Genomic DNA, 24458 nt, shown 5'->3' with positions numbered 1-24458 from the left:
TTGGGTGGGGTATCCGAGCCAAGAATCTAGAAGGGATGAAGGGGAATTCTTTCCCTTCCAAGGTTTGGTGATCCACGGTGGGGCCTTCTGAGGCAATCACAGAGGGAGCACACTCATTCGGGGTGGGGGGGCTGCCAAAGGGATCCTGAGAACTGGTGACTTCCTACCAAAGTCAGCTCTCCTAGATCTCACTCTGTAGTACCTGTGACTAAGAAAGGAAGGCAAACATCTGCCAACCAGAAAACAAGAGCTGCCCCAAGAGATAGGCGAATGTTTACTGGGGGCTAAGGAATTGTGATTTGGGAAGTACAGATCCCAGAGTAACCAGAAGTGTCCCATGTATGAGGTAAAAGCGAAGGGTTTTATGAGAAATAGAAGGGCAACTACATGACTTGGGCAAAAAAGCAAAGCGCTGTCCACTGGTACTAACATCTGGTCAACCCTGCAGAATCTCTGTGTGCACTTGAGAAGGGGAGGCGTGCTGCTGCACATGGATGGGGTGGCGTGCTCAGGAGCCAGAAGCCAATGTGTCATTGAGGGCTCGTCTTTTTGTACAGATTTTGTCTGAATGACTTATCGACTGATAAAAGTGTATCTTAACCTTCTATCACTGTACTAATGTTTCTCCCTTCACATGGGTTTAGGTTTTATATATGAAAGTGGTCACTTTCAAAAGATTGAGTCAAAAGCAAGACAGAGCATGAGCAGCGGGGGAGGGGAAGAGGGAAGAGACTCTCCACTGACCAGGGAGCCTGATGCAGGACTCGATCCCAGGACCCCGGGATCATGACCTGAACCAAAATGAGATGCTTCACAGACTGTGCCCCCAGGAGCCCCTATAAGTAGGTGTTCCTATACTGGATGCACAAATAGAGGTTATATCCTGCTGCTGAACTGACTCCACTTATTATCAGGCTATACCCTTCATTGTCTCAATAACGCCATCCTAAAATGAAAACAAATGCAGAATTCAGTCACAAACTATCACTCTTTAATTCATCATTATGATCTACATACATGGTTAACAATATGTAGTAATGACACATCATCTTGTATTGTTTTTTGGTTAATATTTAGTTACTTTCTAGCTGAACCCAGTAATTATTGCTGTGAAAAAATAGGCCTGACCAACTTAATGTACTTTTTAGCAACAACCTCGCTTCATATGCAGTTCTATGTACTAGTCCCTTAAGGGAAAAAAAAAAAAAATCATTGCTTCTTGTCATAAAATTCTGCATTTAGAATTCCCAGATGATGTCACAATCCTACATATGTTTCTTACATTTTTATAATAGGCCATTAAGCAAAAAATATAAATTAATGTCTAAACTGTGTGGTTAGACATTCTTGATAGATGTTTTTCCTAGTCAGGGATTTCTGATGCAAACTCTAAACTTTCATCGAATTTTAGCAATGGCATATATACAGTGTGAGAAATTGCAAGTTGACTAAGGAATTAAAAATCACTGAAGACTTCCATTCATTCACTATTCTACAGAGTGTGAAACTTCACATGCCTACAATAGATTTCTACTAGTAAAGGGTTTTTTTTTTCATGCATATTACAATGAGTAAGCTCCCCAGCATCAATTTTTCTGTTATTCTCCTTGAGCAACCTCCTTCTGTAGATTTTCCCGTGTAATTTCCCATTCTAGGGAGATTAGATTATCATTCAGACTGAATTTTCTTGTGCACCCTACAACCACAGATCAGCTAATGTCTCTTCCTCCTTGATGTTAAATACAGGGTTCCTCCAAATGGAGTTCACTCATGTTGTGTAAGGATAAATCTAAAATGAAGGCATTTCCATAATGAATATGGCCATAAATTTCCCCCACTTATGATTTCTCAGATTTGTTTTAGATTAGAGCTGTGGCTGAAGGCTCTTCCATATTTTTCAGTACATGTTGAATGAGTTCTCTCCTGTCTTCAAAGGCAAGAGCTTGTAACAAAGGCTTTTCCACACAGAGGACATTTATAAGGGTTCTCTCCAGTATGAGTTCTCTCAAGTTCTTTGGAACTTTCAACAAAGGCTTTTCCACATAAAGGACATTTATATGGGCTCTCTCCACTATGAGTTCTCTCATGTTCTCTAAGATTAGAGCTTGTAACAAAGGCTTTCCCACACAGAGGACATTTATATGGTTTCTCTCCAGTGTGGGTTCTCTCGTGTTTTCTAAGACAAGAGCTTGTAACAAAGCCCTTCCCACAAAGAGGACACTTATATGGTTTCTCTCCAGTGTGAGTTCTCTCATGTTCTCGAAGACAAGAACTAGTAACAAAGGCTTTTCCACATAGATGACATTTATAAGGTTTCTCTCCAGTATGAGTTCTCTCATGTTCTCTAAGATTAGAGCTTGTAACAAAGGCTTTTTCACATAGAGGACATTTATATGGTTTCTCTCCAGTGTGAGTTCTCTCATGTTCTCGAAGATTAGAACTTGTAACAAAGGCTTTTCCACAAAGAAGACATTTATATGGTTTCTCTCCAGTGTGGGTTCTCTCATGTTTTTTAAGACAAGAGCTTGTAATAAATGCTTTTCCACAAAGACGACATTTATACGGTTTCTCTCCAGTGTGAGTTCTCTCATGTTGTCTAAAACAAGAGCTTTGAACAAAGGCTTTTCCACATAGATGACATTTATATGGTTTCTCTCCAGTGTGAGTTCTCTCATGTTCTCTAAGATTAGAGCTTGTAACAAAGGCTTTTCCACATAGAAGACATTTATATGGTTTCTCTCCAGTGTGAGTTCTCTCGTGTTGTTTAAGATAAGAACTTTGAACAAAGGCTTTCCCACATAGATGACATTCATAAGGCTTCTGTCCAGAATGAATATGCTTATGTCTAGTTAAAGATGAAAAATATCTGAAGTGACTCCCACACTGATTACAGACAAATGGATTCTCTCCTGTGTGAGTTATCTTATGGGAACGAAGATGTGAGTTTCGACTGAAGTTTTTCCCACACTCATCACATTTATAGGGTTTCTCTCCCGTGTGAATTCTCTGGTGTATGCAAAGCTTCCTTCTATTATGGAAGCATTTATCACATTGATTACATTTATAAGGTTTTGCTTCCATGAAAGTTTTCTGGTGTCTATAAAGGTCGCTTCTATGACTGAAATGTTTTCCACATTCGCTCCACTTATAGGGTCTCGGTCCAGTGTGAGTTAAGACATGTTGAGTCAATGTGTAGGTCTGACTGAAAACTTCATCATACCCAATATGTTCAAAGGGGTTTTCTCCTGGGTGATATTTTGGCTGTTGGGAAAGAGATGAGACTGTTACAGGATTTCTCAGATATATTTATCCACTCAGTTCTCTGAATATGAATTCAGTTCTCTCTAAATTCTAGGCTGGCCATTCAGTGACAATCTCCAATTAAAATCTTCCCCAGGTTACTTACATGCACATGAGGGTATTCGACTCCCACATGTACAAACATTTTTACTGTTGTGTACTGTGTGGCTGGAGGTTTCTGGGATTTGTCCCGCATAACCTTCCCCCCCGACCCGCACCAACGCAGGCAGGCTCAACAGTATTGTGTGTGAGACTCGTGCAGCAGGAGTGACCTCGGGAGCCTGGCTAGTGGCCCTCAACTGGCCTCCAGGTCAGAACGGGCCCTTCTGGTCTGGACGCCAAGAGCCGGAAGCCTTGCCTCCCACCCTCTCCTGCTCCAGGCTGGGCCGGGCCCCCGGAACGGACCCTGGGACGAGGCAAACACACACAGCCCAGGCTCCTGGAAGAGGCAGAGACGTGGTAACACAAAATGCAGCTCACTCCAAACTGTGCAGAGGCAGACCAATGTTTAACTCCAGACCCCGTCATCTGCCCTAGAACTACGGCCCCTGTGGGGATGCTCAGTGGGAAGTCCCTCCTGAGGAAGGGAGGAAGTCCCTCCAGAAAAGTAGGAGATATGTAAAAAAAGATGCAAGAACAGGAATGTAGGTTCTGTTGAAGGTTAAAAAAAGGTAAATTTTGTCCTGGATGGGACTGGCTGTTTGGGAGAAAAATGGCTTGGGACAAAATAGGAATGCAAAGTAAAGTAGGTGGTTTCTGCAGGGAGATCTTTGGAATTTTAAGTATGGTAAGGAAAGAATAAGTAAATGAGTGGATTTTTAAAGTACATGGTAAAGATTAAAATTCTGCTTTTCTCTCTGTTCAAAAGACAAAGTTTCTCTAATCATTGGTTTGCACTTGCTAAGAAGATGTAAGTAGTTGTTTTCTTTCTGTCTCCCCAGAAAAACCGGTTTCTACATTTTGTCTTTATCAGGTCCTCGAGGACCTGTAATCCATTTAGGCATGTGCTTTAAAACTTTCTAGGGTTTTAACAAACTTTTCAAGATTTCAACTGCAGATGAAGTCTTTTTGACCAACGAGGCCGTTTTACTCAGTCAAATGTCCAACAAATGACGTAGTCTTAGATTATGTTGTTTGGGTAAATGCCATGAGTATTCTAGAGATCACGTGCAATCCCTAAAGGTTTAATAGAGGTCAAATAAGCCCATGCTATCTCAGCTGCAATGTGTCACCAACAGGAGGACCTGAAATAACAGCTCATTTAGTGTCACAAAGTCTTCATGGGTAATGCTAAGACAGCTTTCAAGGTCTCTGGTAACCTGGACCTTTGAGGTTTTGTTGGATGGTAAATTGGGATTGAAAGTGTTGCAAGTCTAGGTCTCTTCCAAACAGGATCAAGTGCTAAAGCACTGATAACTGGAACAGGCTTGCACTTTTGACTTCTCACTCTAGAGAATTTAAGGATATTTGACACTTTTGAGCTTAACTGATTCATAAATTTCCCATCCAAAGAATTCTGGTGTGACGGGTTCACAACTGGTTACTACTCAGCGTTTATTGAAGATGCCTACAGAAAGACACTTGGCAATGTGCCAAACACTAAAATTACTGTTTCCATGTCAATGCTCAGTGTGCTCGCCGCCACAGAGCAGACCTTCAGCAAGCAGCTACCTCACGAGCCCTACCGTGGCAGACATAGTTGAGCCTGTGACGGACACCGGACTAGCCCAAGAGGCGCACAAGAAAAGCAGACACTTGGGAAGGCCGGCCACTCACGGGTGGGCACAGGACTGTGGGATGCCCACCACTCGGGATGCCATGAAAGAAACCATATTAGAATATCCAACTTGTCGGATTTGGCAAAAGCAAGAAATTCCACAACAGTACAAAGGGCCGATACAGCAGTGAAGACTCCCTGCCCGAATTTGGCAAATGGATTCTGTGGGGCCGTCACCTTGCTTCCGAGGCTGTCCGCGCATCTGTGGGGCAGGGGTTACACACTGTACTATGCTGGGTATTTAACAGTCGGCCCATCTGCCCATGCCACCCAGAAGAAAACACCAGGGGCACCTGGGTGGCTCAGCAGTTAAGCAGCTGCCTGCAGCTCAGGTCATGACCCCAGGGTCCTGGGATCGAGTGGTGCATTGGGCTCTCTGCTCAGCAGGGAGCCTGTTTCTCCCTCTCCCGCTCCCCTGGCTTGTGTTCTCTGTCTCACTGTGTCTCCCTGTGTCACATAATAAAATCTCTATTAAAAAAAAAAAATTAAAAATAGAACTTCCCTATGACCCTGCGATTACACTCCTGGGTATTTACCCCAAAAATACAGATGCTGTGAAAAGAAGGGCCATCTGTACCCCAGTGTTTATAGCAGCAATGGCCACGGTCACCAAACTGTGGAAAGAACCAAGATGCCCTTCAACGGATGAATGGATAAGGAAGATGTGGTCCATATACAGTATGGAGTATGATGCCTCCATCAGAAAGGACAAATACCCAACTTTTGTAGCAACATGGATGGGACTGGAAGAGATTATGCTGCGTGAAAATAGTCAAGCAGAGAGAGTCAATTATCATATGGTTTCACTTATGTGTGGAGCATAACAACTAGCATGGAGGACATGGGGAGTTAGAGAGGAGAAGGGAGTTGGGGGAAATTGGAAGGGGAGGTGAACCATGAGAGACTATGGACTCTGAAAAACAATCTGAGGGTTTTGAAGGGGCGGGGGGAGATTGGGGTACCAGGTGGTGGGTATTAGAGGGCACGGATTGCATGGAGCACTGGGTGTGGTGCAAAAATGAATACTGTTATGCTGAAAATAAATAAATTTAATTTAAAAATAAATAAATAAATAAGAAAACAAAACAAAACCAAAAATACCCAACTATCAAAACCTTGGAGACTGTTCCATTATGATATACCTACTCAAATCCACAATGATAACGGCTCCCACTTAACAACTAATTAATAAAACTTTTGTACCCTCCTAGGATATTGAATGGATTTATCATAATTACCCTATTACTCGCAGGAAGTTGAACTGATGACACAGATAAACAGATTATTTAAACATGGTAGGGCTCGTGAGGTAGCTGCTTGCTGAAGGGTGGGGACACCTGGGTGGCTCAGTTGGTTAAGCCACTGCCTTCGGCTCACGTCATGATCCCAGGGAGCTGGGATCGAGTCCCACATCAGGCTCCTTCCTCAGCGGGGAGCCTGCTTCTATGTCTCTGCCTGTCTCTCTGCCTACTTGTGCTCTCTCTCTCTCTGACAAATAAATAAAATCTTTTTTTAAAAAAATTAAGCGTGGGTCTTTATCAAAATGTAAGTTATACCTAATGGAGGCTTTAAAAATCCTCAACAATAGACCTACTAGGCAAAATGAGACCCCATTAGGGCAGATGAAGACCCTTTATGTACAAATAGGCCATATGACAAAACTCTTCTAGCCACTATTAATATGCTAGAATATGCAGATGCTAAATTACCTTACAAAGCCACCTGCCAATACTCTCCCTTCTGCTAAGGTTACTGCTCAAGGAGGGGACACTACAGTAACACTCCTGGGCTCTGGTGATAAAACACTCATCGTGGAAAGATGTCCCATCACCTGGGCTCCAACTGAGGCTATACCCACCAATCCAGGACAACGATTAACATTGCCCTGCTGGGCCCACTGTTTTTTCCACACAGGACTCGCCTGCTGGAGACATGACAGACACGAGAGTTAATCCCAAAAACGTATCAGATGTCTTCTTCCCCTCCCTAACCAAACTTGTCAAGAAAACTTTCACTATAGGACTAGCAGCCATCACCTTGTCTAGTGACAGTGGTATACAGATGTAAAACTGAAAAAACAAACACCCAATGATGTCAGTTTTAAATGAGAATCTATGCTTGCGACAGCGCTTAAGTTTCCATTACCAACTGTTAATCCAATCAATACTTCCCCTAGTTGTTGGACTGGTTACCCTGTTGAGAAGGGTTCCTAACAGATGCTGTACGCATGTTACATTTATTATACTATTTATATGTTGTCGGACTTGTGGATATATCAGAAGTGCCTTGCAGGTAGTGTCATATTATGCATGACTCAAGGACCAAATGTATCGTATGGATGGAGGTTTCTGGGATTTGTCCCGCATAACCTTCCCCCCCGACCCCCACGAACGCAGGCAGGCTCAACAGTGCTGTGTGTGAGACTCGTGCAGCAGGAGTGACCTCGGGAGCCTGGCTAGTGGCCCTCAACTGGCCTCCAGGTCAGAACGGGCCCTTCTGGTCTGGTCGCCATAGAGCCGGAAGCCTTGCCTCCCACCCCCTCCTGCTCCAGGCTGGGCCGGGCCCCCGGAACGGACCCTGGGACGAGGCAAACACACACAGCCCGGGCTCCTGGAAGAGGCAGAGACGTGGTAACACAAAATGCAGCTCACTCCAAACTGCGCGGAGGCAGACCAATGTTTAACTCCAGACCCCGTCATCTGCCCTAGAACTACGGCCCCTGTGGGGATGCTCAGTGGGAAGCCCCTCCTGAGGGGAGCACACTCTGCCCAGGCCTCTCCTTCGGGACTGCAGCCGGGCTGTCTCCACGGGGCTTCGCCAGCCGCCAAGGCTGGGTGTTCTAAGTCCCCGAGTAGATGTGACTCGGCCTCGGGCTCCTTTACTGCTTACTCCTGCCCTCATCTGTGTGTGGATCTTCCTTTTCTTCTTTCGGTTCCTAATAGATTTTTACAGAATCAATGCAGTGTTTTTTCCCCTTTGAAGCGGAGAGTTCGGCTGCCGTGGATCTTTTGTTATAAAACACCTCGGTAGCATCTTCACTGGAGAGTTGATGGTTTTTGAAGACATCATGTTTCATGCAAATAAATCATGTCTGCAAAACTATCCTTTTGTGAGAGCCTTTACTGTCTAAATCCAAGCTAATTTCTTCCCCAAACTAAATTTTTTGACCACATTCCCTGACAATACGTAATTAACTTATCCAACTCCCAGGCCTGCAACATGGACAGGCACGGTCTGTCCTCAGGAGACTTACTATTATGCCGCAGTCAGATGGGTCCTCCTTGAAGATATCTTGCATAGATATTGTTTCTTCCTTTTTATAGCTGTTTTCTAAGCCTGAAATAATTGAAGACAGGAAGAGATAAACCTAAGGAATATCTTGAGTAGAGAAGAATTAAAGTGTTGAAAACACACAAGACCCAGGTGTGTTTCAAACAGTCACCACTGCATGACCACATAATGTAAAACTGAGAACAATACTAGTGAATAAACACACAAACTTTAGAATAATATCAACTAGAAAAAAACTCAAAACACGGAGAACATTGCGAGATGGGTAGAAGTGAGTTGGGGAAAACAGGAGGGGGAGACGAACCATGAGAGACTGTGGACTCTGAGAGACAAACCGAGGGTTTTGGAGGGGAAGGGGGTCGGGCGTTGGGTGAGCCTGGTGGTGGGTATTAAGGAGGGCACGGCCTGCATGGAGCCCCGGGTGTGCTGCATAAACAATGAATCTTGGAACACACACACACACACATACACACAAAAAGTTTTAAAAAATCTCAAAAAAGAAAAATAAATAATGATGGGCTATTGCAGAAAACATGAGTGGAAATCATTACCAAAAAAAAAAAAAAGGAGAGAGAGAGAGAGAGAAAAAATCATGACAAAGAGCACAAGGTGAAATTTCACCTCCTGTGAGGACAGGAACATTCCTTCTCTGAGGTCAAACTCAAGTACAGAGCAGTAATGACAGGACTCAGCTGCCTCAGGACTGCAGCAGCTCCCTGGCCACTCAGTCTTCTGAAGTTCTCATTCGCTCAAGCAAACGTGCACATCAGTGAGATCCTGCTCACTCACTCACTAGACTTCTCGCACGGAGCCCGTGTCCCCAGCTCACCTGGATTCCAGCCTTGAGCAAGTCCTCTATCTTCCCTCCACAGCTCCCCGCCTTGCTCCCACTGGGAAATCACATCTGCCTGGAAGAACTGACAGCCTAGATCAACGGGAGAATGGTACGTGAATTTAAGGAGGAAGGACCGGGTGCGCCCTGCACAACAGCCCAGAGAATAGCACCTTCAACACCGACAATGGTTCTCAGCTTGACCACCCCCGGTCAGTCAAGACCTTTGCTTGCGGTCAAGACCCCAGCTCAAAGGGGTGCAGAAAGCTCTGCGTGTGCATCCAGAACGAAATGAATGTTCTCATAGGGCGGCTACCATTATTTCCAAAGGAAGACGATAACATGCACTCCGCTGGAATACGCCGTGGCGTTTTATGCAGGAAGTGGTACAAGATGTTTGGTTTTCAACTGTGCTCAAACTTCACCATAGCGCCCAGAGCAGAAAATATGTAAGATATTGATTTGTTCATCCAAAAACTATTCACTGTATTCCCAGCATTTTTCTGGGTCTTGGAGAAAGTGCAGGAGAAAGATACACAATTTGAGCCAAGAAGACTATATTCAAATTATTATGTAAAAGACCTGATGAAAATAATTTACAGATTTCATCAAGTCAGAACAGAAGGGCCACAGAGTAGAACGAGTTAGGGCAGAGAGCCGCTGGAGTACGTGGAAGCGGCCCTGCCTACAGGTTTATCAATCAGTACATGAACAAGCAAACGGACAGACGGCGGCGGACTCACCCACGGACACCAGATGAGTGATGTTCTCCAGCATCACATCAATGTACAGCTTCCTCTGCGACCTGTCCATCAGGGTCCACTCCTCCTGGGTTAAGTCTATGGCTACATCTTTGAAGGTCACGGACTCCTAGAACATCACAGACAGTGTGATTCAACAGGCCCGTGCTCAGTAATCCACAGGAGAGAACTGTCCACGGGATACTGATGGCAAAGAGGGAGCGGTGTGGATAGGAGGTCAAACTCCACGTGTGGCTCAAACCCCACATGCTCCCGTGCTGATCTGCCTGTGCCTTCCTGACACACTGAGAAACAGACACATACAGTAAGCACAGAATGACTTCATGATCTCAGAATCTCGATGGGAGATCACCCGATGATCTCCCAATAAATTGGGGATTCTGACTAGCTTGTCTGCAATTATCACCTCCATTAAACAGCACTGCGAGGCGCCTGGCTGGCTCAGTGAGAAGCGCATGTGACTCTCGATCCTGGGTCCGGTGTGCGAGCCCCGGGTTCACAGAGATCGCTAGAAGGGCAAATGCATACAGGCTGGGGCTGCAATTTCTACTGAGCTAATGTGCAAACACTTCTCTCACAGCCAACAAGGGCCACACAACCGATCGGTCCCTTCCCTACAAACAGGCAGAGACGCATGAAGCCAGGCCCACCACGGGCATACAAAACTCACTTGATCTTTAGAAGAGATCAGAGCAGACAGTATCGTGAGGGGCTCCTGGGGCTGCTCTTCTGGAGGGTGGCCCCACAGTGACGCCTCTGGCAGCGAGCTCTCCATTCTCAACAGCAGCTACCCTCGGATCCGTTGTCTGGGTATTAATCCTGGTTTTCTGTTCAAAGGCAACAGAATCCTCTCTATTAGTTCCGGCCTCTCTTGGTCCTTCAAAAAGTGCTTCAGTATTTTAAATTTTATTTTAATTCCTACACATATTCTGCCAAATGCACAGCTAATTTTTTAAAACTACTCCCGAAGCACTGTTCTCAGATTTCCAATTTTAACAAAGTTTAATCACAAAGAGGGAAAGTGAGTGAAAGAGATAAGGGTAGTAGAGAGGATTTTAGTCATCTTTGGGAGCTTCCAAACTTCAAGTATATATTAACCGAACTTTGTAAGTTTAAAATTGAGAGGAAAAATGATTTCTTCTTTCTTCTCTTACACAGAGGTTTCTTGCATTCTCTGGAAAACAGCGGGAACACCTGTCCCCTCCAGCACCGACTGTGCCCCGCACCACGTGACTAACACTAAGGAGTACACAATTTCCCAACTAAGACCACAATGGATAAGAAAAGAAAATCCTGCCCATCTGTCTTCTGCAAGGACACGTGAACGTGAACGGAGAATGAGATACATTCGTTTGAATGTTGCGAAGTAGAGGACTTCCTGATCAATCCCTGACCAAACGCAAGTATCCATAGGTCCTGAGAACAGTTAAATAGAGCCCAGATCCCCAAGCACAGCCCATGCACTGAGAAGACTCAGGCCAAGAGAAGCCTTCCCATCCACGGGCAGCAGAGCTTCCTTCCAGAGAAAGATCCCATCTCTACTCACCTGCAGTCGCATTCTCAAGAATTCCGCCACCCCCTCGCCTCCTCTGGAGCTCCAGTCACAGAGAGTACAAGCAATGTGCAGGAAAAGCTGAGCAAGGAAAGAGAAGCCAAGAGACTCCAGTCTCACCCACCGGTCCCAGACACCCTGATCATGAATCCCGGAGACCCCTCATGCAACCCCGACTCCCTCTACAAGAGCATGCCATGGGCCCTCAGAGCAGTGGGGGGCTCTCACATCTGCCTGGAGCAAGTGTGAGAAAGCTTTGGCTACCACCGCTAGGAAGTAAAATATGAATATTCTTTGCTATTTTCAGACAAGGAATGAAAATCACTCAATTTATAAGTTAACCAGCAAGTTGTTTTTTTTGTTTTTTGAGGGTTTTTTTTTTTTTTTTTTTTTTAAGATTTTATTTTAGAGAGAAAGACAGCGGGACCAGGAGGGACAGAAGGAGACCCCATGTTGAACATGGAACCCGACCCAGGGCTTGATCGCAGGACTCTGAGATCAGGATCTAGTCTGAAACCAACTGCACCTCCCAGGCACCCCAGAGACAAGGAAATGAAAATCACTGAGCTTATAAATTAACCAGCAAGTTTTTCATAGGGTTATTTAATTCCGTTCCTGATCCCCAAACCTAAAAGCCCCTGTCTTAGAAAATACAGAATGCAGGCACTGTATGAGGAAATTTATTTATTCAATCTAACATTTTGGTAAAGTTGTACCTGTAATACTGTCCTACATTAATCAACAGCACAAACACTTCTGCATTTCACAAATCTTATACTTAAAAAATATGTAAACTTGGGGCACCTGGGGGGCTCAGTGGCTTAAGCCTCTGCCTTTGGCTCGGGTCATGATCTCAAGGTCCTGGGGTCGAGCCCTGCATCAGACTCTCTGCTCGGCAGGGAGCCTGCCTCCCTCAGCCTCTGCCTACTTGTAATCTCTCTCTCTGTCCAAAAAAAAAAAAATTGGGGCGCCTGGGTGGCTCAGTGGGTTAAGCATCTGCCTTCTTCAGCTCCCAGGGTCCTGGGATCAAGCCCCATATCAGGTTCCCTGCTCCTTGGGGAGCCTGCTTCTCCCTCTGCCTCTGTATGTGTGGATCTCTCTCTATTTCTCATGAATGAATAAAATCTTTTTTTAAAAAGTCTCTTAAATAAATAAAAAACATAAAAATTTGTAAACTTTATGGGGCGCCTGGGTGGCTCCATCAGTTAAGCATCTGCCTTCTGCCCAGGTCATGATCCCAGGGTCCTGGGATCGAGCCCCGAGTCGGGCTCCCTGCTCAGTACGGAGTCTCCTTCTGCATCTGCTTCTCCCCCCGTTTGTGCTTTCTCTCTCTCAAAAATTCTTTTTTACAAATAAATAAACAAGTTTTGGCAAACTAAATTTGTATCAAAATTTTGCTAGTACTTAACTGTATTTCATGGAAAAATGGTATTACATCACAAACAAAAGTAGACTTAACTCACCTCCTTATACCTAGACTCCAAAAAATAAGGAAGACAAAATAAAAGTTTAATAAATATGACTCTCTGCTTGGAAATTTACATACATTCATTAACCCTTCAAAGACTGCTGGCTACAGACTGAATGCCCCAGCCCCCGCCCCCTCCACCCCACACAAATCCACTCCTCAAAGCCCAACTTCCCAATGCGGTGGTGCCTGGAGTAGTTTTAGAGGTAGTCATGACAGCAGGCCCCCCAGGAAGGAACCGGTGACATTATTAGAGGAACACACCAGAGCTCTCTGCCACGCTGGGACTCGCTGAGCGCCAAGCTTCTCCAAGCCCAGAACTAGACCGTCACCAAGTCCCAAATCTGCTGACACCTTGGTCTTGGGAGTTTCCAGGCTCCAGAACAGTGAAAATAAATGTGTGCTGTCTAAGCCACCTTGTCTGAGGTCTTTGTCACCAGCCGCCCAGAATGACTGAAACATGAACTTCTCTAACAAGTGACAGGAACGTGGTTTGCTGTTTCAGAAAGCTTTACTAGTGTGACTAGTAAAGCTAGTTACACTGCTAAAGAGGGACACAGCTAGCACTTGAATTTGGTCTGTTTCCCCAACTCCAATTTCTACACACGGTCCTCTTCAGGGGTAGAAGCCACCCCTAGGTCTGGGCAGGAGCGCCGGGTCAGATCATGAACCAGAGACCCCTGCAGCAATTCCTGCCGGCCCTCCCTTCGGCAGCTGCTCAGAATCACTCCTCCTACCTGCGGGCCCCCTGCAGTCTACCAGCCCTTAATTCCATCATCTTTCCTGCCCACTTTGAACCCCATGTACTCCCTCCCACATGCATCCACAACAAAATAATGCAGTTTTGTTCCAACTGCGTATGCAAGCCCTGTCCAGTGCCTGGTTACTCGGCTTGTGCTCCGAAGTATCGGAGACTGAGACTCCCACTTGGTCAGTTCTGCCTCACACCCTGACCCAGCCATTCCTTACACCTAGTTAATGACCGACACCCGGTAACAGACAATAGTCTTATTTCTCAAAATCCAAACATTCAATTACATAGTCTTTTTTTCATACCAGTAACTAATTCTCTGGCAGCGACGGGGTGTGTCCGGACACTCTCTTCCTGGAGTCAACATCAGATCCCACAAAGCCCCCTCTACGCCAGATGCCAGCCACAAAAGCAGCACTGGTCTATTCACACTTCTGCTGGGAATACTGCAGGCTCGAGTTCCCACAACCCTCAATTACCAAATGAGGTTTGGTAATTTTCTAGAATGGCTCTAGACTCTAGGAAAAACTTCACTTAGGCTTACTGGTCTGTTATAAAGAACAAAAATGAGTCGTCAGATGAAAAGGTACATGGGGGAGGTCCCAGAGGGTTCCCAGTGCATTATCCCTGTCCCCGAGGAGGGGGGGTGCATACCCTCCAGCAGGTGGAAGCTTTCGCCAACCTGGAGAGCCTCCAAAACTGGCTGGTTAAGAGTTTATAGAGCTCGACCTCCAGCAAGCTCTCCCATCCCAGAAGCCGCCAGGTGGGCTGCTATCATCTACAAGCACAAATTTATTAACACTCTCCAGCTTTAACTTCTTTCATGCTTCCTCACTGGCCCTGAAAGCCTCCTGCCTGCTGCCCCAGCCCATCCACCAGCTCCCCTGACTGCCGTCTGCTCCCAGCTCCTGAGGCACAAAAGGTTTTGTTTGTCTCAGCAATTTTACACAACTTCTGTTCCCATGAAAAAACTAGTCTCTTAAATTATTCATACCTCCATGAATATTCCTAAGACTTTGCTCAAATAAATTCTTTTTAAGATTTCATTTATTCATTTTGGGGGTTGGGAGGAGAGCACAAGCAGAGGGAGAAGCAGGTTCCCCAACGAGCAGGGAACCCGACATGGGACTCGATCCCAGGACCCTAGGATCATGACCTGAGCCAAAGGCAGATGCTTAACCAACTGAGCTACCCAGGCACCCCTGCTCAAAGAAATTAACTAAAATATCAGTATTTTACACAAGTGTTTTCCTAAAGGATATAATAACTTCCTTTAGGATTATGTACACAGCTTTTTTGTTTTTAATTTCTTGAAATTATCTTTCCTAAATTAGCCTTTAAACATCACACAGTCTGACAATCCGTCCTTCTTATTCTCTAGTAGAACTACTGTCTGGCACAAGCCTTGTTCCAAGTCCCCTTCCGCACATGCCTCTCTGCGGGAGAGGTCATCACTGCCGCAAGAACACTGCAGTGTGACTTGGCGGCCAAGACCGCGGCACAGGAGAGAACCCTGGAGACTAAGCACTTCATTATCTTAAATGCTTGCTATAAAAAGAACACTCATTTTTGAGAGTTAGTATTGATTCGCTTTTATATTTGATATACATTCACAAAGAAAACAAATCATTTTTTCTGGAATCAAATGCCTGTGCCTAAAACGAAAATATCCTGCCTGATAATTTTCTTCAGAAGTAATTTATTCTTTTATATATTAAGGTAGGTCCCAACTTTTTCTTTTTGTTAAAAAATATTTGAAACACATCCTATTTATGGGAAAATTAACACTGAAAGTATAAATTATTCTTGGAACCTATAATATTTTGAAGCATGTCAAATATTATAGTCACTAGGATTTCAACAAAACCTTACTTGAAATGGGTGCTGGATGGTCTTTCTCTCTTCCCACGGGCTAAGGGAAGAGCAGAGTCTGTACAAAGCCTTCATTTGCCTGCATGGAGATGGCCAGGAACGGGTGCCGAGGGCAACTCCCCGGGGCCCAGAAGGATACGTCTCCCCCCACCCAGGTCTTAACTACAGGCACACCTCGCTTGGTGCACCTTGCAGATAGTTTTTTTACAAAGGTGCGTGGTGACGCAATGTTGACTGGCACCATCTTCCCAATAGCATTTGCTCACTTTGTTATCTCTGTGTCACCTGGTAATCCTCACAATGTTTCAAATATTGTCACTAGTATACTTGTTATTGTGATCTTGATGATACCGTGTGATGTGATGTGATCTTGATGATACGTGTGTTTGATGATGCTACTGCACTTGTTTTGGGGTGCCATGAGCTGTGCCTGTATCGGATGACTAACTTAATGCTGTGGGGAGCCTGGGGGACTCCCTCAATGAAGCGTCTGCCTTCAGCTTAAAAAAAATCACTGTTGTGTACGTTCTGACTGCTCCACTTAGCTGTGTCCCCATCTCTCTCCCTCTCCTTGGGCCTCTACTCTACGAGACACAACAATATTGATCTCAAGCTGTCAATAACTCTACACTGGCTCTTAACTCTTAAGTATTCAAGTGAGGAGTCCCGCATCTCTCACCACATCAAAAGCTAGAAATGATTAAATGTAGTGGGAAAGGCCTCCTGTGCCCAACAGTTAGCCATGTTGTGAATACAAAGAAGTTTTTGAAAGCAATTAAAGGCACTAGTCCAGTGAACACAAGAATAAGAAAGTGAAATGAAACAAAGTTATTGCTGATATGGAGAAAGCCTGAGTGGTCTGGATGGAACACATTCCCTTAAGCCAAAGCCTGATCCAGAGCAAGGCCCGAATTCTCAGTTCTGTGAAGGCTGAGGCAGGCGGGGAAGCTGCAGAGGGAAAGTCTGCAGCCTCTGGAGCTCGGCTGGTGGGATTCAGGGAAGCAGCCGTCTCCATGACATGAAGGACCAGGTGAGGCCACAGGTGCCCACGGAGACACTGCAGCAAGTCACCCAGGAGGTCCAGCTCAGAGAACTCAGGCAGGCGGCTGCACTCAACAATGGATTGCCAGTGTAGACCAAACAGCCTTCTGTCGGGAGACCACGCCATCCCGGACTTGCACAGCCAGAGACAAGTCAATGTCCGGCTTCAGAGCTGCGAAGGACAGGCCGGCTCCCCTGTGAGGGGCTGATGCAGCCGGTGACTCTAAGTGGAACCCAGCGTGCACGTCCCATTCTGAAAATCCTAGTGTCCTTCAGCATCGCGCTCAATCTACTCTGCCTGGGCCCTACACACGGATTGACACGGCCTGGATGACGGTGCATCTGTCTACAACACGGTTCACTGAATATGGTAAACCACCATCAAGGAACTACTGCTCAGAAAAAAGATTCCTTTCAAAATACGACTGCTCATGGACAATGCACCTGGTCACCCAAGAGCTCTGATGGAGACAGACAATGAGAGTAACGTGCTTTTCATGCCTAACACAGCATCCATTCTGCGAAACGGCAGGGGAAATGGGGACACAGACATGGGCTCAAGACCCAGAACTTTGATAAATTATAGGGGAAAGAAGTTTACAAGGATCTCTATAGGAAAAAAAAAATCCAGAAAGAGTCCCCCACTCCCTTTAAATTATAGGCTCAGACTACCTGGGTGGCTCAGGCAGTAAGTGTCTGCCTTAAGATCTCAGGGTCCTGGAATGGAGCGCCCCCACTTGCCAGGCCCCAATGCCATCGGGCTCCCTAACCAGTGGAGAGTCTGCTTCTCCCTCTGCCTCTGACCCTACCTCCCACCTGTGCTCTCTCATTCTCTGTCTCAAATAAATTAATAAAACCTTTGAAATGATAAATTTTAAAAAAAACTGCAGGCACAATTATAAATATGAGTTGAAAAAGTATTTGTTGTTAGGGAAGAAAAGGTGTAGTGCCATAAAAGCAACCATAATGGAAACTGACAAGTGCTGCTGGCAGTCACTCATGAAGACGACTGGGGAGACCGTGCGGGAAAAGAGCACAAGCAAATGTCCTGAGGTGAGGCAAGCCTGACAGGACCATGAACTAGCAAGAGGTATATGCACTAGAACAGTGAGTCAGTTACATCCCTCTAGTGACACTTAACAACTGAAGGTTGTTGTGGGGGTTGTTTTATATTTTATTTATTTGTTTGACACAAACAGAGAGATCACAGCAGGCAGAGAGGCAGGCAGAGAGAGAGGAGGAAGCCGGCTCCTGCTGAGCAGAGAGCCCAACGAGAGGCTCGATCCCAGGACCCTGGGATCATGACCTGAGCCGGAGGCTTTAACTCACTAAGCCACCCAGATGCCCCAACAACTGTTTTAATATTACATTTCATTTCTGTTTTGTTCAGTGTTCTTGTCTAGCAAACAAATACTAAAATCCATTTGTGCATTTTTCTGGCAAACAAGAGACCACATGGAAGCTTCTCTGTAAAAGGAAAACGGACAGAAGCGTTAAGATACACTTGCTGACACAGAGTTCCCTGCATTTACCCCAAAACAGTTATATCGGAGAGGCAGAGTCAAGAAGGGAGATGCTAATTTTAAAGCATCAAGATTAAAGATATTTGAATTGGGTCTGAGATAGTTGACTTCCTACTGCTGGTTCTTTCTGTTCTTCAAGTTAGCAGTCCAGGAAAATCGGTATTTACCAGATGTGATGTAAGCAGTGACCATTTCAGAAAACAGTAAGAGTACCAAATCCCTATGCTCTCCCCCGAAGACACCCACGAAAAAGCCCATACAAAGGCAAAATTCCCATGATTATGTGAAGAAATCCACAACCTCCATGAGAAGTGGAGAATAATCTCCCTTACAAGAAGCACTGCTTCTGCAGGGATGCCTCTTCTCCTGCAGAAGGGATGCAAGGAAACAGACTCAGAGACGCGGTGCAGTCTGGTTTGCTCAGACACCCATCTTACGGGCTCCGTTTGTCACAGGGAGCTATGCAACCCATACTGACTCAAGAGGACTCCCAGGCACATACTGCATACAAACCTAAATGCAGAGGATGTGATGGAGAAGGTGACCCTGAAGCCGGATGGGGTACACAGAGTTCTCTCCCTTGATGCCTACATAAGCAGAGAGGCGATGAAGGAAAAGGGAAGGGAGAGTCCACATGTCAAGACTACTTGATCACCCATGGCATAAAGTCCTGGCTCCTGAATCAGAGTCCACCTCCCAGGAGGTCTGAGAAGGGTAAGCTGAGCCAGGGGAATGGAGATTTGGAGACTTGGAGGAGCCCTGGGGCCCCCTTCTTTCTAAGGACTCCAGAGTGGCTACTGTTCTATTGCCTAACAGAAAAATATCTTCTATTTAAAAAAAAAAAAAAAAAGAAAAAGAAAAATATCTTCCAAATTCCCGATTGATTTGAGCTCAAATATTACTATTTTTTAAAAAAAGATTTTATTTATGTATTTGACAGACAGAGATCACAAGCAGGCAGAGAGGCAGGCAGAGAGAGAGGGAGAAGCAGCCTCCCCGCTGAGCAGAGAGCCCGATGCGGGGCTCAATCCCAGGACCCTGGGATCACGACCCGAGCCAAAGGCAGAGGCTTTAACCCACTGAGCCCCCCAGGCGCCCTCAAATATTAGTATTAAATCAACGTAAAAGTTTTGAGAAAGCCACGGGGCGCCTGGGGGGCTCAGTGGGTGAAGCGCCTGCCTTCGGTTCGGGTCGTGATCCTGGGGTCCCGCTCAGCCGGAGGCCTGCTTCTCCCTCTCCCTCTCCGTGTGTTCTCTCTCGCTGGCTCTGTCAAATAAAACACAAAATCTTAATAAAAAAGACTTTTGTGTGAAAGCCAGAGGGGCGTCCTCGCTCCTAACCGACGTCCGCGAGGCCGCGCCGCGCGAACATGCGATCTGGGTCCGATCCCAGCGCACAAGCCCCGGTGTTTCCAGGGAAGCCCCGGACGCGGCGACACTGACCTGCATCCCACGCGGAGTCTACCCGGCCGCACCGCGAGCTGCTGCCCCCGAAATCGCGTCGGCCGACCGCTGCTCCCCGCTCACGGGCCACCTCCCTACCGCGGAGGCTCGCGGGGGCAGCTGCGCGGCGGGCGCGGACCCGGCGGAGGCGCCGGCGCCCCGGGCCCGACCTTGCACGTGGACGCGACTCCACACCCCGGCCGCGCCGCAGCCAATGAGCGGCCCCCACACTTGAAACTCCCGGCTTCCTCCAATGGACTCTCCGCTCACAGCGACCTTCCCAACTTCGCCCTTTCCCCCGAAAACCCCGGCCTCCCTTTGTTCCCCGCCGGCCGGGTCCCCGGCGCGCCTCGGCCCCGGACGGCCACGCCGCCCCACGCCCGCAAGGCGCCCCGCGGGGAACAATGGGGAACAATGAGCATCCGCGCGCCGCGCCCTCGGGGCGAGGAGCTCACGCTCCGCACGAGCCACGCGCTTCCCACCGGCCGCGCACGGGCCGCAGACCCCGGCCGCAGACCCGCGCTCCCCACACAGAACAGTCCGCGCGCCGCCCCACCGCCCCCGCCGCCCCCGCCGCCCCGCGCCGCCCCCAGGCCGCCCCCGCCGCGCCCCGCCGGCCCAGACAACGGGGGCCGCGCTCACACCTGTCACCCCAACCGGGGCGCGTCTGCGCACGCGGGGCCCGAGGCCGCGCGCCTCCCGGTCTCACCTGGAAGTGCCCCCAACAGCCGCCGGGCGCAGGGGAGCGGCGGCCGGCTCCCGCGGACACCGCGCAGCCGCCCACCGACCCGAGCGGCCAGCCGCCGGCGCGCGCCTGCGACCGTGGGGCCGAGCGGAAAGTCTGCGGCCGCCTCTTCCTAGCTCCCGACGCACCCGGCCCCGGCCCCGCCCCACGCCGGCCGCGCCCCGGCCCCGCCCCACGCCGGCGTCCCGGCTCGCCCCACGCCGGCCGCGGACCCGCCCCACGCCGGCCGCGGTCCCGCCCCTTCGCCGGCGTCCCGGCCCGGCTGCGCGCTCGCTCTCCCCAGGCCCCGCCCCACGCTGACCCGACCCCGCCCCTCCGCCGACGTTCCAGCCCGGCTCCGCGCTCGCCTTCCCGGGGCCCCGCCCCCCCCGCCTACGTCCCGACTTCGCTCCGCGGGCGCCCTCCCCTAGCCCCGCCCCTCCGCTGACGTTCCGTCCCCGCTCCGAGCTCGGGGCCCCCCCCACCCCGGACCTCGCCTCACGCTGCCTGCACCCTGGCCGCGGCTCCGCCCCTCCGCTGACGTCCCGTCCCGACTCCGCGCTCGCCGGCTCCAGGCTCCTCCCCACGCCGACCGCACCCCGGCGCCGGCCACGCCCCTCAGCTGACGTCCCGTCTCCGCTTTCCGATTACCCTCCCCAGGCCCCGCCCCACGTTGGCCGCGCCACTCTCTAGCCCGATCCCGCTGTCAGACCCGCCCCCAGTAGCCCCGCCCGCAGAAGGCTCCGCCCCACGTCGTCATTTCCTGGCGCCAGAACTTTTCTTGGCGCGAAGGATCCCCTGCGGTGGTGGGTGGGCGTTGGCGTTGGTGGTTCAAAGCCGCGCTCCGCGGCCGCGTCCCCGCCCGGTCCTCTCGGACGCCGCGGGCCCAGTCCCTGCCCGCCCCGCCCGCGCGGAGCTCCGCGGCGCCCTTAGACGCCCTGAGGCCGGGCGCTCCGGCGCTGGGGCCGAGCCAGCGTCTGTGCGGCCGGAGTGGCTCGGAGGCCTGCACGCCCGGCCTTCCCGGCGGCCCCGCCCCGCGCCGCGTCCTCCCTCGGGACGCGGGTCCGGGCTCTGCACGCCCCACCCCCACCCCGCAGCCCGCTGGCTCCCGGGCCGCCCCGCACCCCCCGCCCCGGCCCCCGGGACTCTGCCCACCCCGGTCCGGTCCTCGCCCGACCCCCGCCTCCCCACGGCCGTCCTCCCGCGGCCGGGTCCTGCGTGGGGCTCTCGAGGGCCGCCCGTCCGAAGCCTCCGCCGGGGGGGCACGACCCCGCCCGCGGACGCCGCGTGCTGCGGGGCCCCCAGACCCGGTCCCCGGCCGTACCTGCCCGCGCGATCCCGCCGCAGACTCAGCGGCCGGGCGGCCGGCGTCCTCGCTGCATCTCCGCGCGCCGAGTGGGCGGGGAGACGGGGCGAGCGGCCCAGCGGGAGAGCCGGGGGGACGCGAGTGAGGCCGACGAGGAGGAGAAGTGGGAGGTGCTACGCGCGGCCGCCGCGGCCCGGCGCGAGGGCCCTGGGCGAGCCGCGGCGGCCCGGCGGGGAGGGAGGCGGGGCGGCCGCGGGGAGGACGCGGGGGCCGTGCGGCCCGAGTCCCCGCATCACTTTCCCGGTTGAGCGGGCTGTGCGGGCCGGCGGGGAGGCCTCGGCGCTTTCCCTGCCGCGCTCCGTGCGGGAAGCCCCAGTGCTCGCCCGGGACGGTGCACCGTGTCGTGTGCCCCGCGCGGGAGCACATTCGCATTCGGGCCGGGCGGGTCAGGCGGCGCGGCGTGCGGCGGCCCGGGACCCTGCTGGCTCCGGCCGACTGCGTGTGGCTCCGCGTTCCTTTGTCCTCGTTGCACAGACGTTGAGGGACGGGCCGGGCTGTCCAGCCGCTCCTGCCCCGGCCCGCGGGGGCCCCGTACAGCTCGTTCCCGGGATCCGCTGAGGACGAGGCGGGCTCCCCCGGGTCTCCCCGGGGTCTCGGGGCGCGCGGCACCTCCGCGGCCCCCAGGCCGACACCAGCCTCCCGCGCGTCCAGGGCAGGCTCCCCCTTGGGCAGCGGCGTCCCCCGGCTCCTGAGCTGACGGAGGAGGTTCTGCAGCGGGTTCGGTGCCGTGGACACATGGACGCCCACTCCGGCCTTCCTGGGCGGACGCTGGTGGTCGTGGGTCTCGTGCTCGCAGGGGGCAGAGTCGGCCTGGTCCGCGGCTGGTCCGCGGGGCCGGAGGTGGTGCCCGGCCGGACTTTGGCGTGTGTCTCCGTGGGCCGGACGCCCTGCCTATTGTTTTCACTTTTCCCGTTTCCCGCTAGAAAAAGAAGCTAAAATAGAGGATCTAATGGACTTGGAGGGACAAGGAAGAGTGAAAGGGAGTGAAGGATTACCGCACTTCGTTCGTCGAGTTTGACTACAATACACACCACACATGACCCATTCTTCTCTGCAGATGTCTTCCATGTAGTACAGTTGCAGTGACCTTGTTTCGGTTTTTAGAGTGGAAATAAAATACGAAGTTGATAGGCCTTCGAGAAATGGCATCTAGGGGCGCCTGGGTGGCTCAGTGGGTTAAGCCTCTGCCTTCAGCTCAGGTCATGATCTCAGGGTCCTGGGATCGAGCCGCGCATCCGGGGAGCCTGTTTCTCTCTCTGCCTGCCTCTCCACCTACTTGTGATCTCTGTCAAATAAATAAAATCTTAAAAAAAAAAAAAAAAAGAAAGGAAAGAAAAAAGAAACAATGTCTATGAAGTGTGCACTGTGTGTGAGATACGAAAGACCCACAGGGCAAACTTCTTAGGTTCATAATATGTAAGGATTCATAGAAACTTCATTCGTATCTTATTTACCATCATGCATTAGAAACGTGTTTGGGGCAGCAGGAACTCACTTTCATAGGGTTCATGGTTTTTGTCAACTACAGCAAGTGAGGCATGGAAACTATCAAGTTTAATGCAGGGGCGCCTAGGGGCTCAGTCCATGAGGCATTTTCCTTTGGTTCAGGTCATGATCTTGGGGTCCTGTATCAGTCGCACCTAAGGCTCCCTGCTTGGCAAGGAGCCTGTTTCTCCCTTTGCCTGCCTCACTCCCAGCTTGTGCGCGCTCGCTCGCTCTCTCTCTCTCTGTCAAATAAATAAAATATTTTTTAAAAATTAATGTAAAAGATTACTTGCATGGATTTTGTTTACTTGAGACAGATTTTATGTCTAGTGTAAGTCCTGTTTCTATCAAGAAGGATATCTAGAACACATGGTCATGTATTTCTGGCGTAATCCAACTTATTCCTTGGAGCAATATTAGATTACTATTTACATGTGCTTACTGTTCTAGAATGCTGAAAATAGAAATTAGCAAAATATGACAGGACATGAATATTCATCTGGAAAACAATCTGTCATTCAGAAGCAGTTCCTATTCTGGTTCCTATAAATGTGTTTGTGTATATGTTTTCCAGGGAACCTGGACTTAGGATCCCTTTTTTCCTCTGTCTGCAGTTCCTATTCTGGTTCCTATAAATGTGTTTGTGTATATGTTTTCCAGGGAACCTGGACTTAGGATCCCTTTTTTCCTCTGTCCAAAGCCCTGCCTTGCAGCAAACATTAGGCCTCAGCCCTGTCTCACGGCTGACTGCCTTGCTGCCCTTTCTGCTTGCTACCCTCATGTCTGGATTTGTGCTCTTTGTCTATAGCAGTTGAGGGACAATGAGAGCGGTCCCTGGACATCCTCCTCAGTATTCCCCAGGTCTTAGGGGATGCCTTGGCGTGGCCTCACTGACTCCCAGGTTCTGGGATGTACTTTGAAAATTCTGGGGACATCTGGGCAGCTCAGGTCATGGTTTCCGGGTCCTGGGATCAAGTCCTGTATCGGGCTCCCTGCTCAGCAAAGAGGCTGCTTCTCCCTCTGCTGATCCCGATCCCCCTGATCATGCTCGCTTACTCTCTCACTTTCCCTCTCTGACAAATAAATAAAATCTTTATTTTTAAAAAAGATTTTATTTATTTATTTGACGGGCAGAGCTCACAAGTAGGCAGAGAGGCAGGCAGAGAGAGAGGGGGAAGCAGGCTCCCTGCTGAGCAGATAGGCTGATGCGGGGCTGGATCCCAGAGAATAGGACCTGAGCCAAAGACAGAGGCTTTAATCCACTGAGCCACCC

The 24458-nt window shown here is 49.8% G+C and overlaps 1 protein-coding gene across 1 annotated transcript; it reads right to left on the bottom strand.

The window, feature by feature from the left end:
- Window positions 1-969: 969 nt before the first annotated feature.
- LOC309855513 (uncharacterized protein) lies at window positions 970-23210 on the bottom strand (the record flags this gene model as incomplete). The annotated part of the gene is made up of 8 exons (XM_082715873.1): window positions 970-3261; window positions 8331-8413; window positions 9198-9293; window positions 9944-10070; window positions 10632-10788; window positions 11508-11594; window positions 21659-22591; window positions 23196-23210. The coding sequence occupies 4 exons, from the start codon at window positions 23208-23210 to the stop codon at window positions 10639-10641; spliced, it is 1185 nt and encodes a 394-aa protein (XP_082571999.1). The 3' UTR covers window positions 970-3261; window positions 8331-8413; window positions 9198-9293; window positions 9944-10070; window positions 10632-10638.
- Window positions 23211-24458: the final 1248 nt, after the last annotated feature.

The sequence above is a fragment of the Mustela nivalis genome (genome assembly GCF_964662115.1).
Source record: "Mustela nivalis genome assembly, chromosome: 20".
NCBI classification, from domain to species: Eukaryota; Metazoa; Chordata; class Mammalia; order Carnivora; family Mustelidae; genus Mustela; species Mustela nivalis.
The sequence above is the reverse complement of the archived record's forward strand: the minus strand, read 5'-3'. Positions and strand labels throughout refer to the sequence as shown.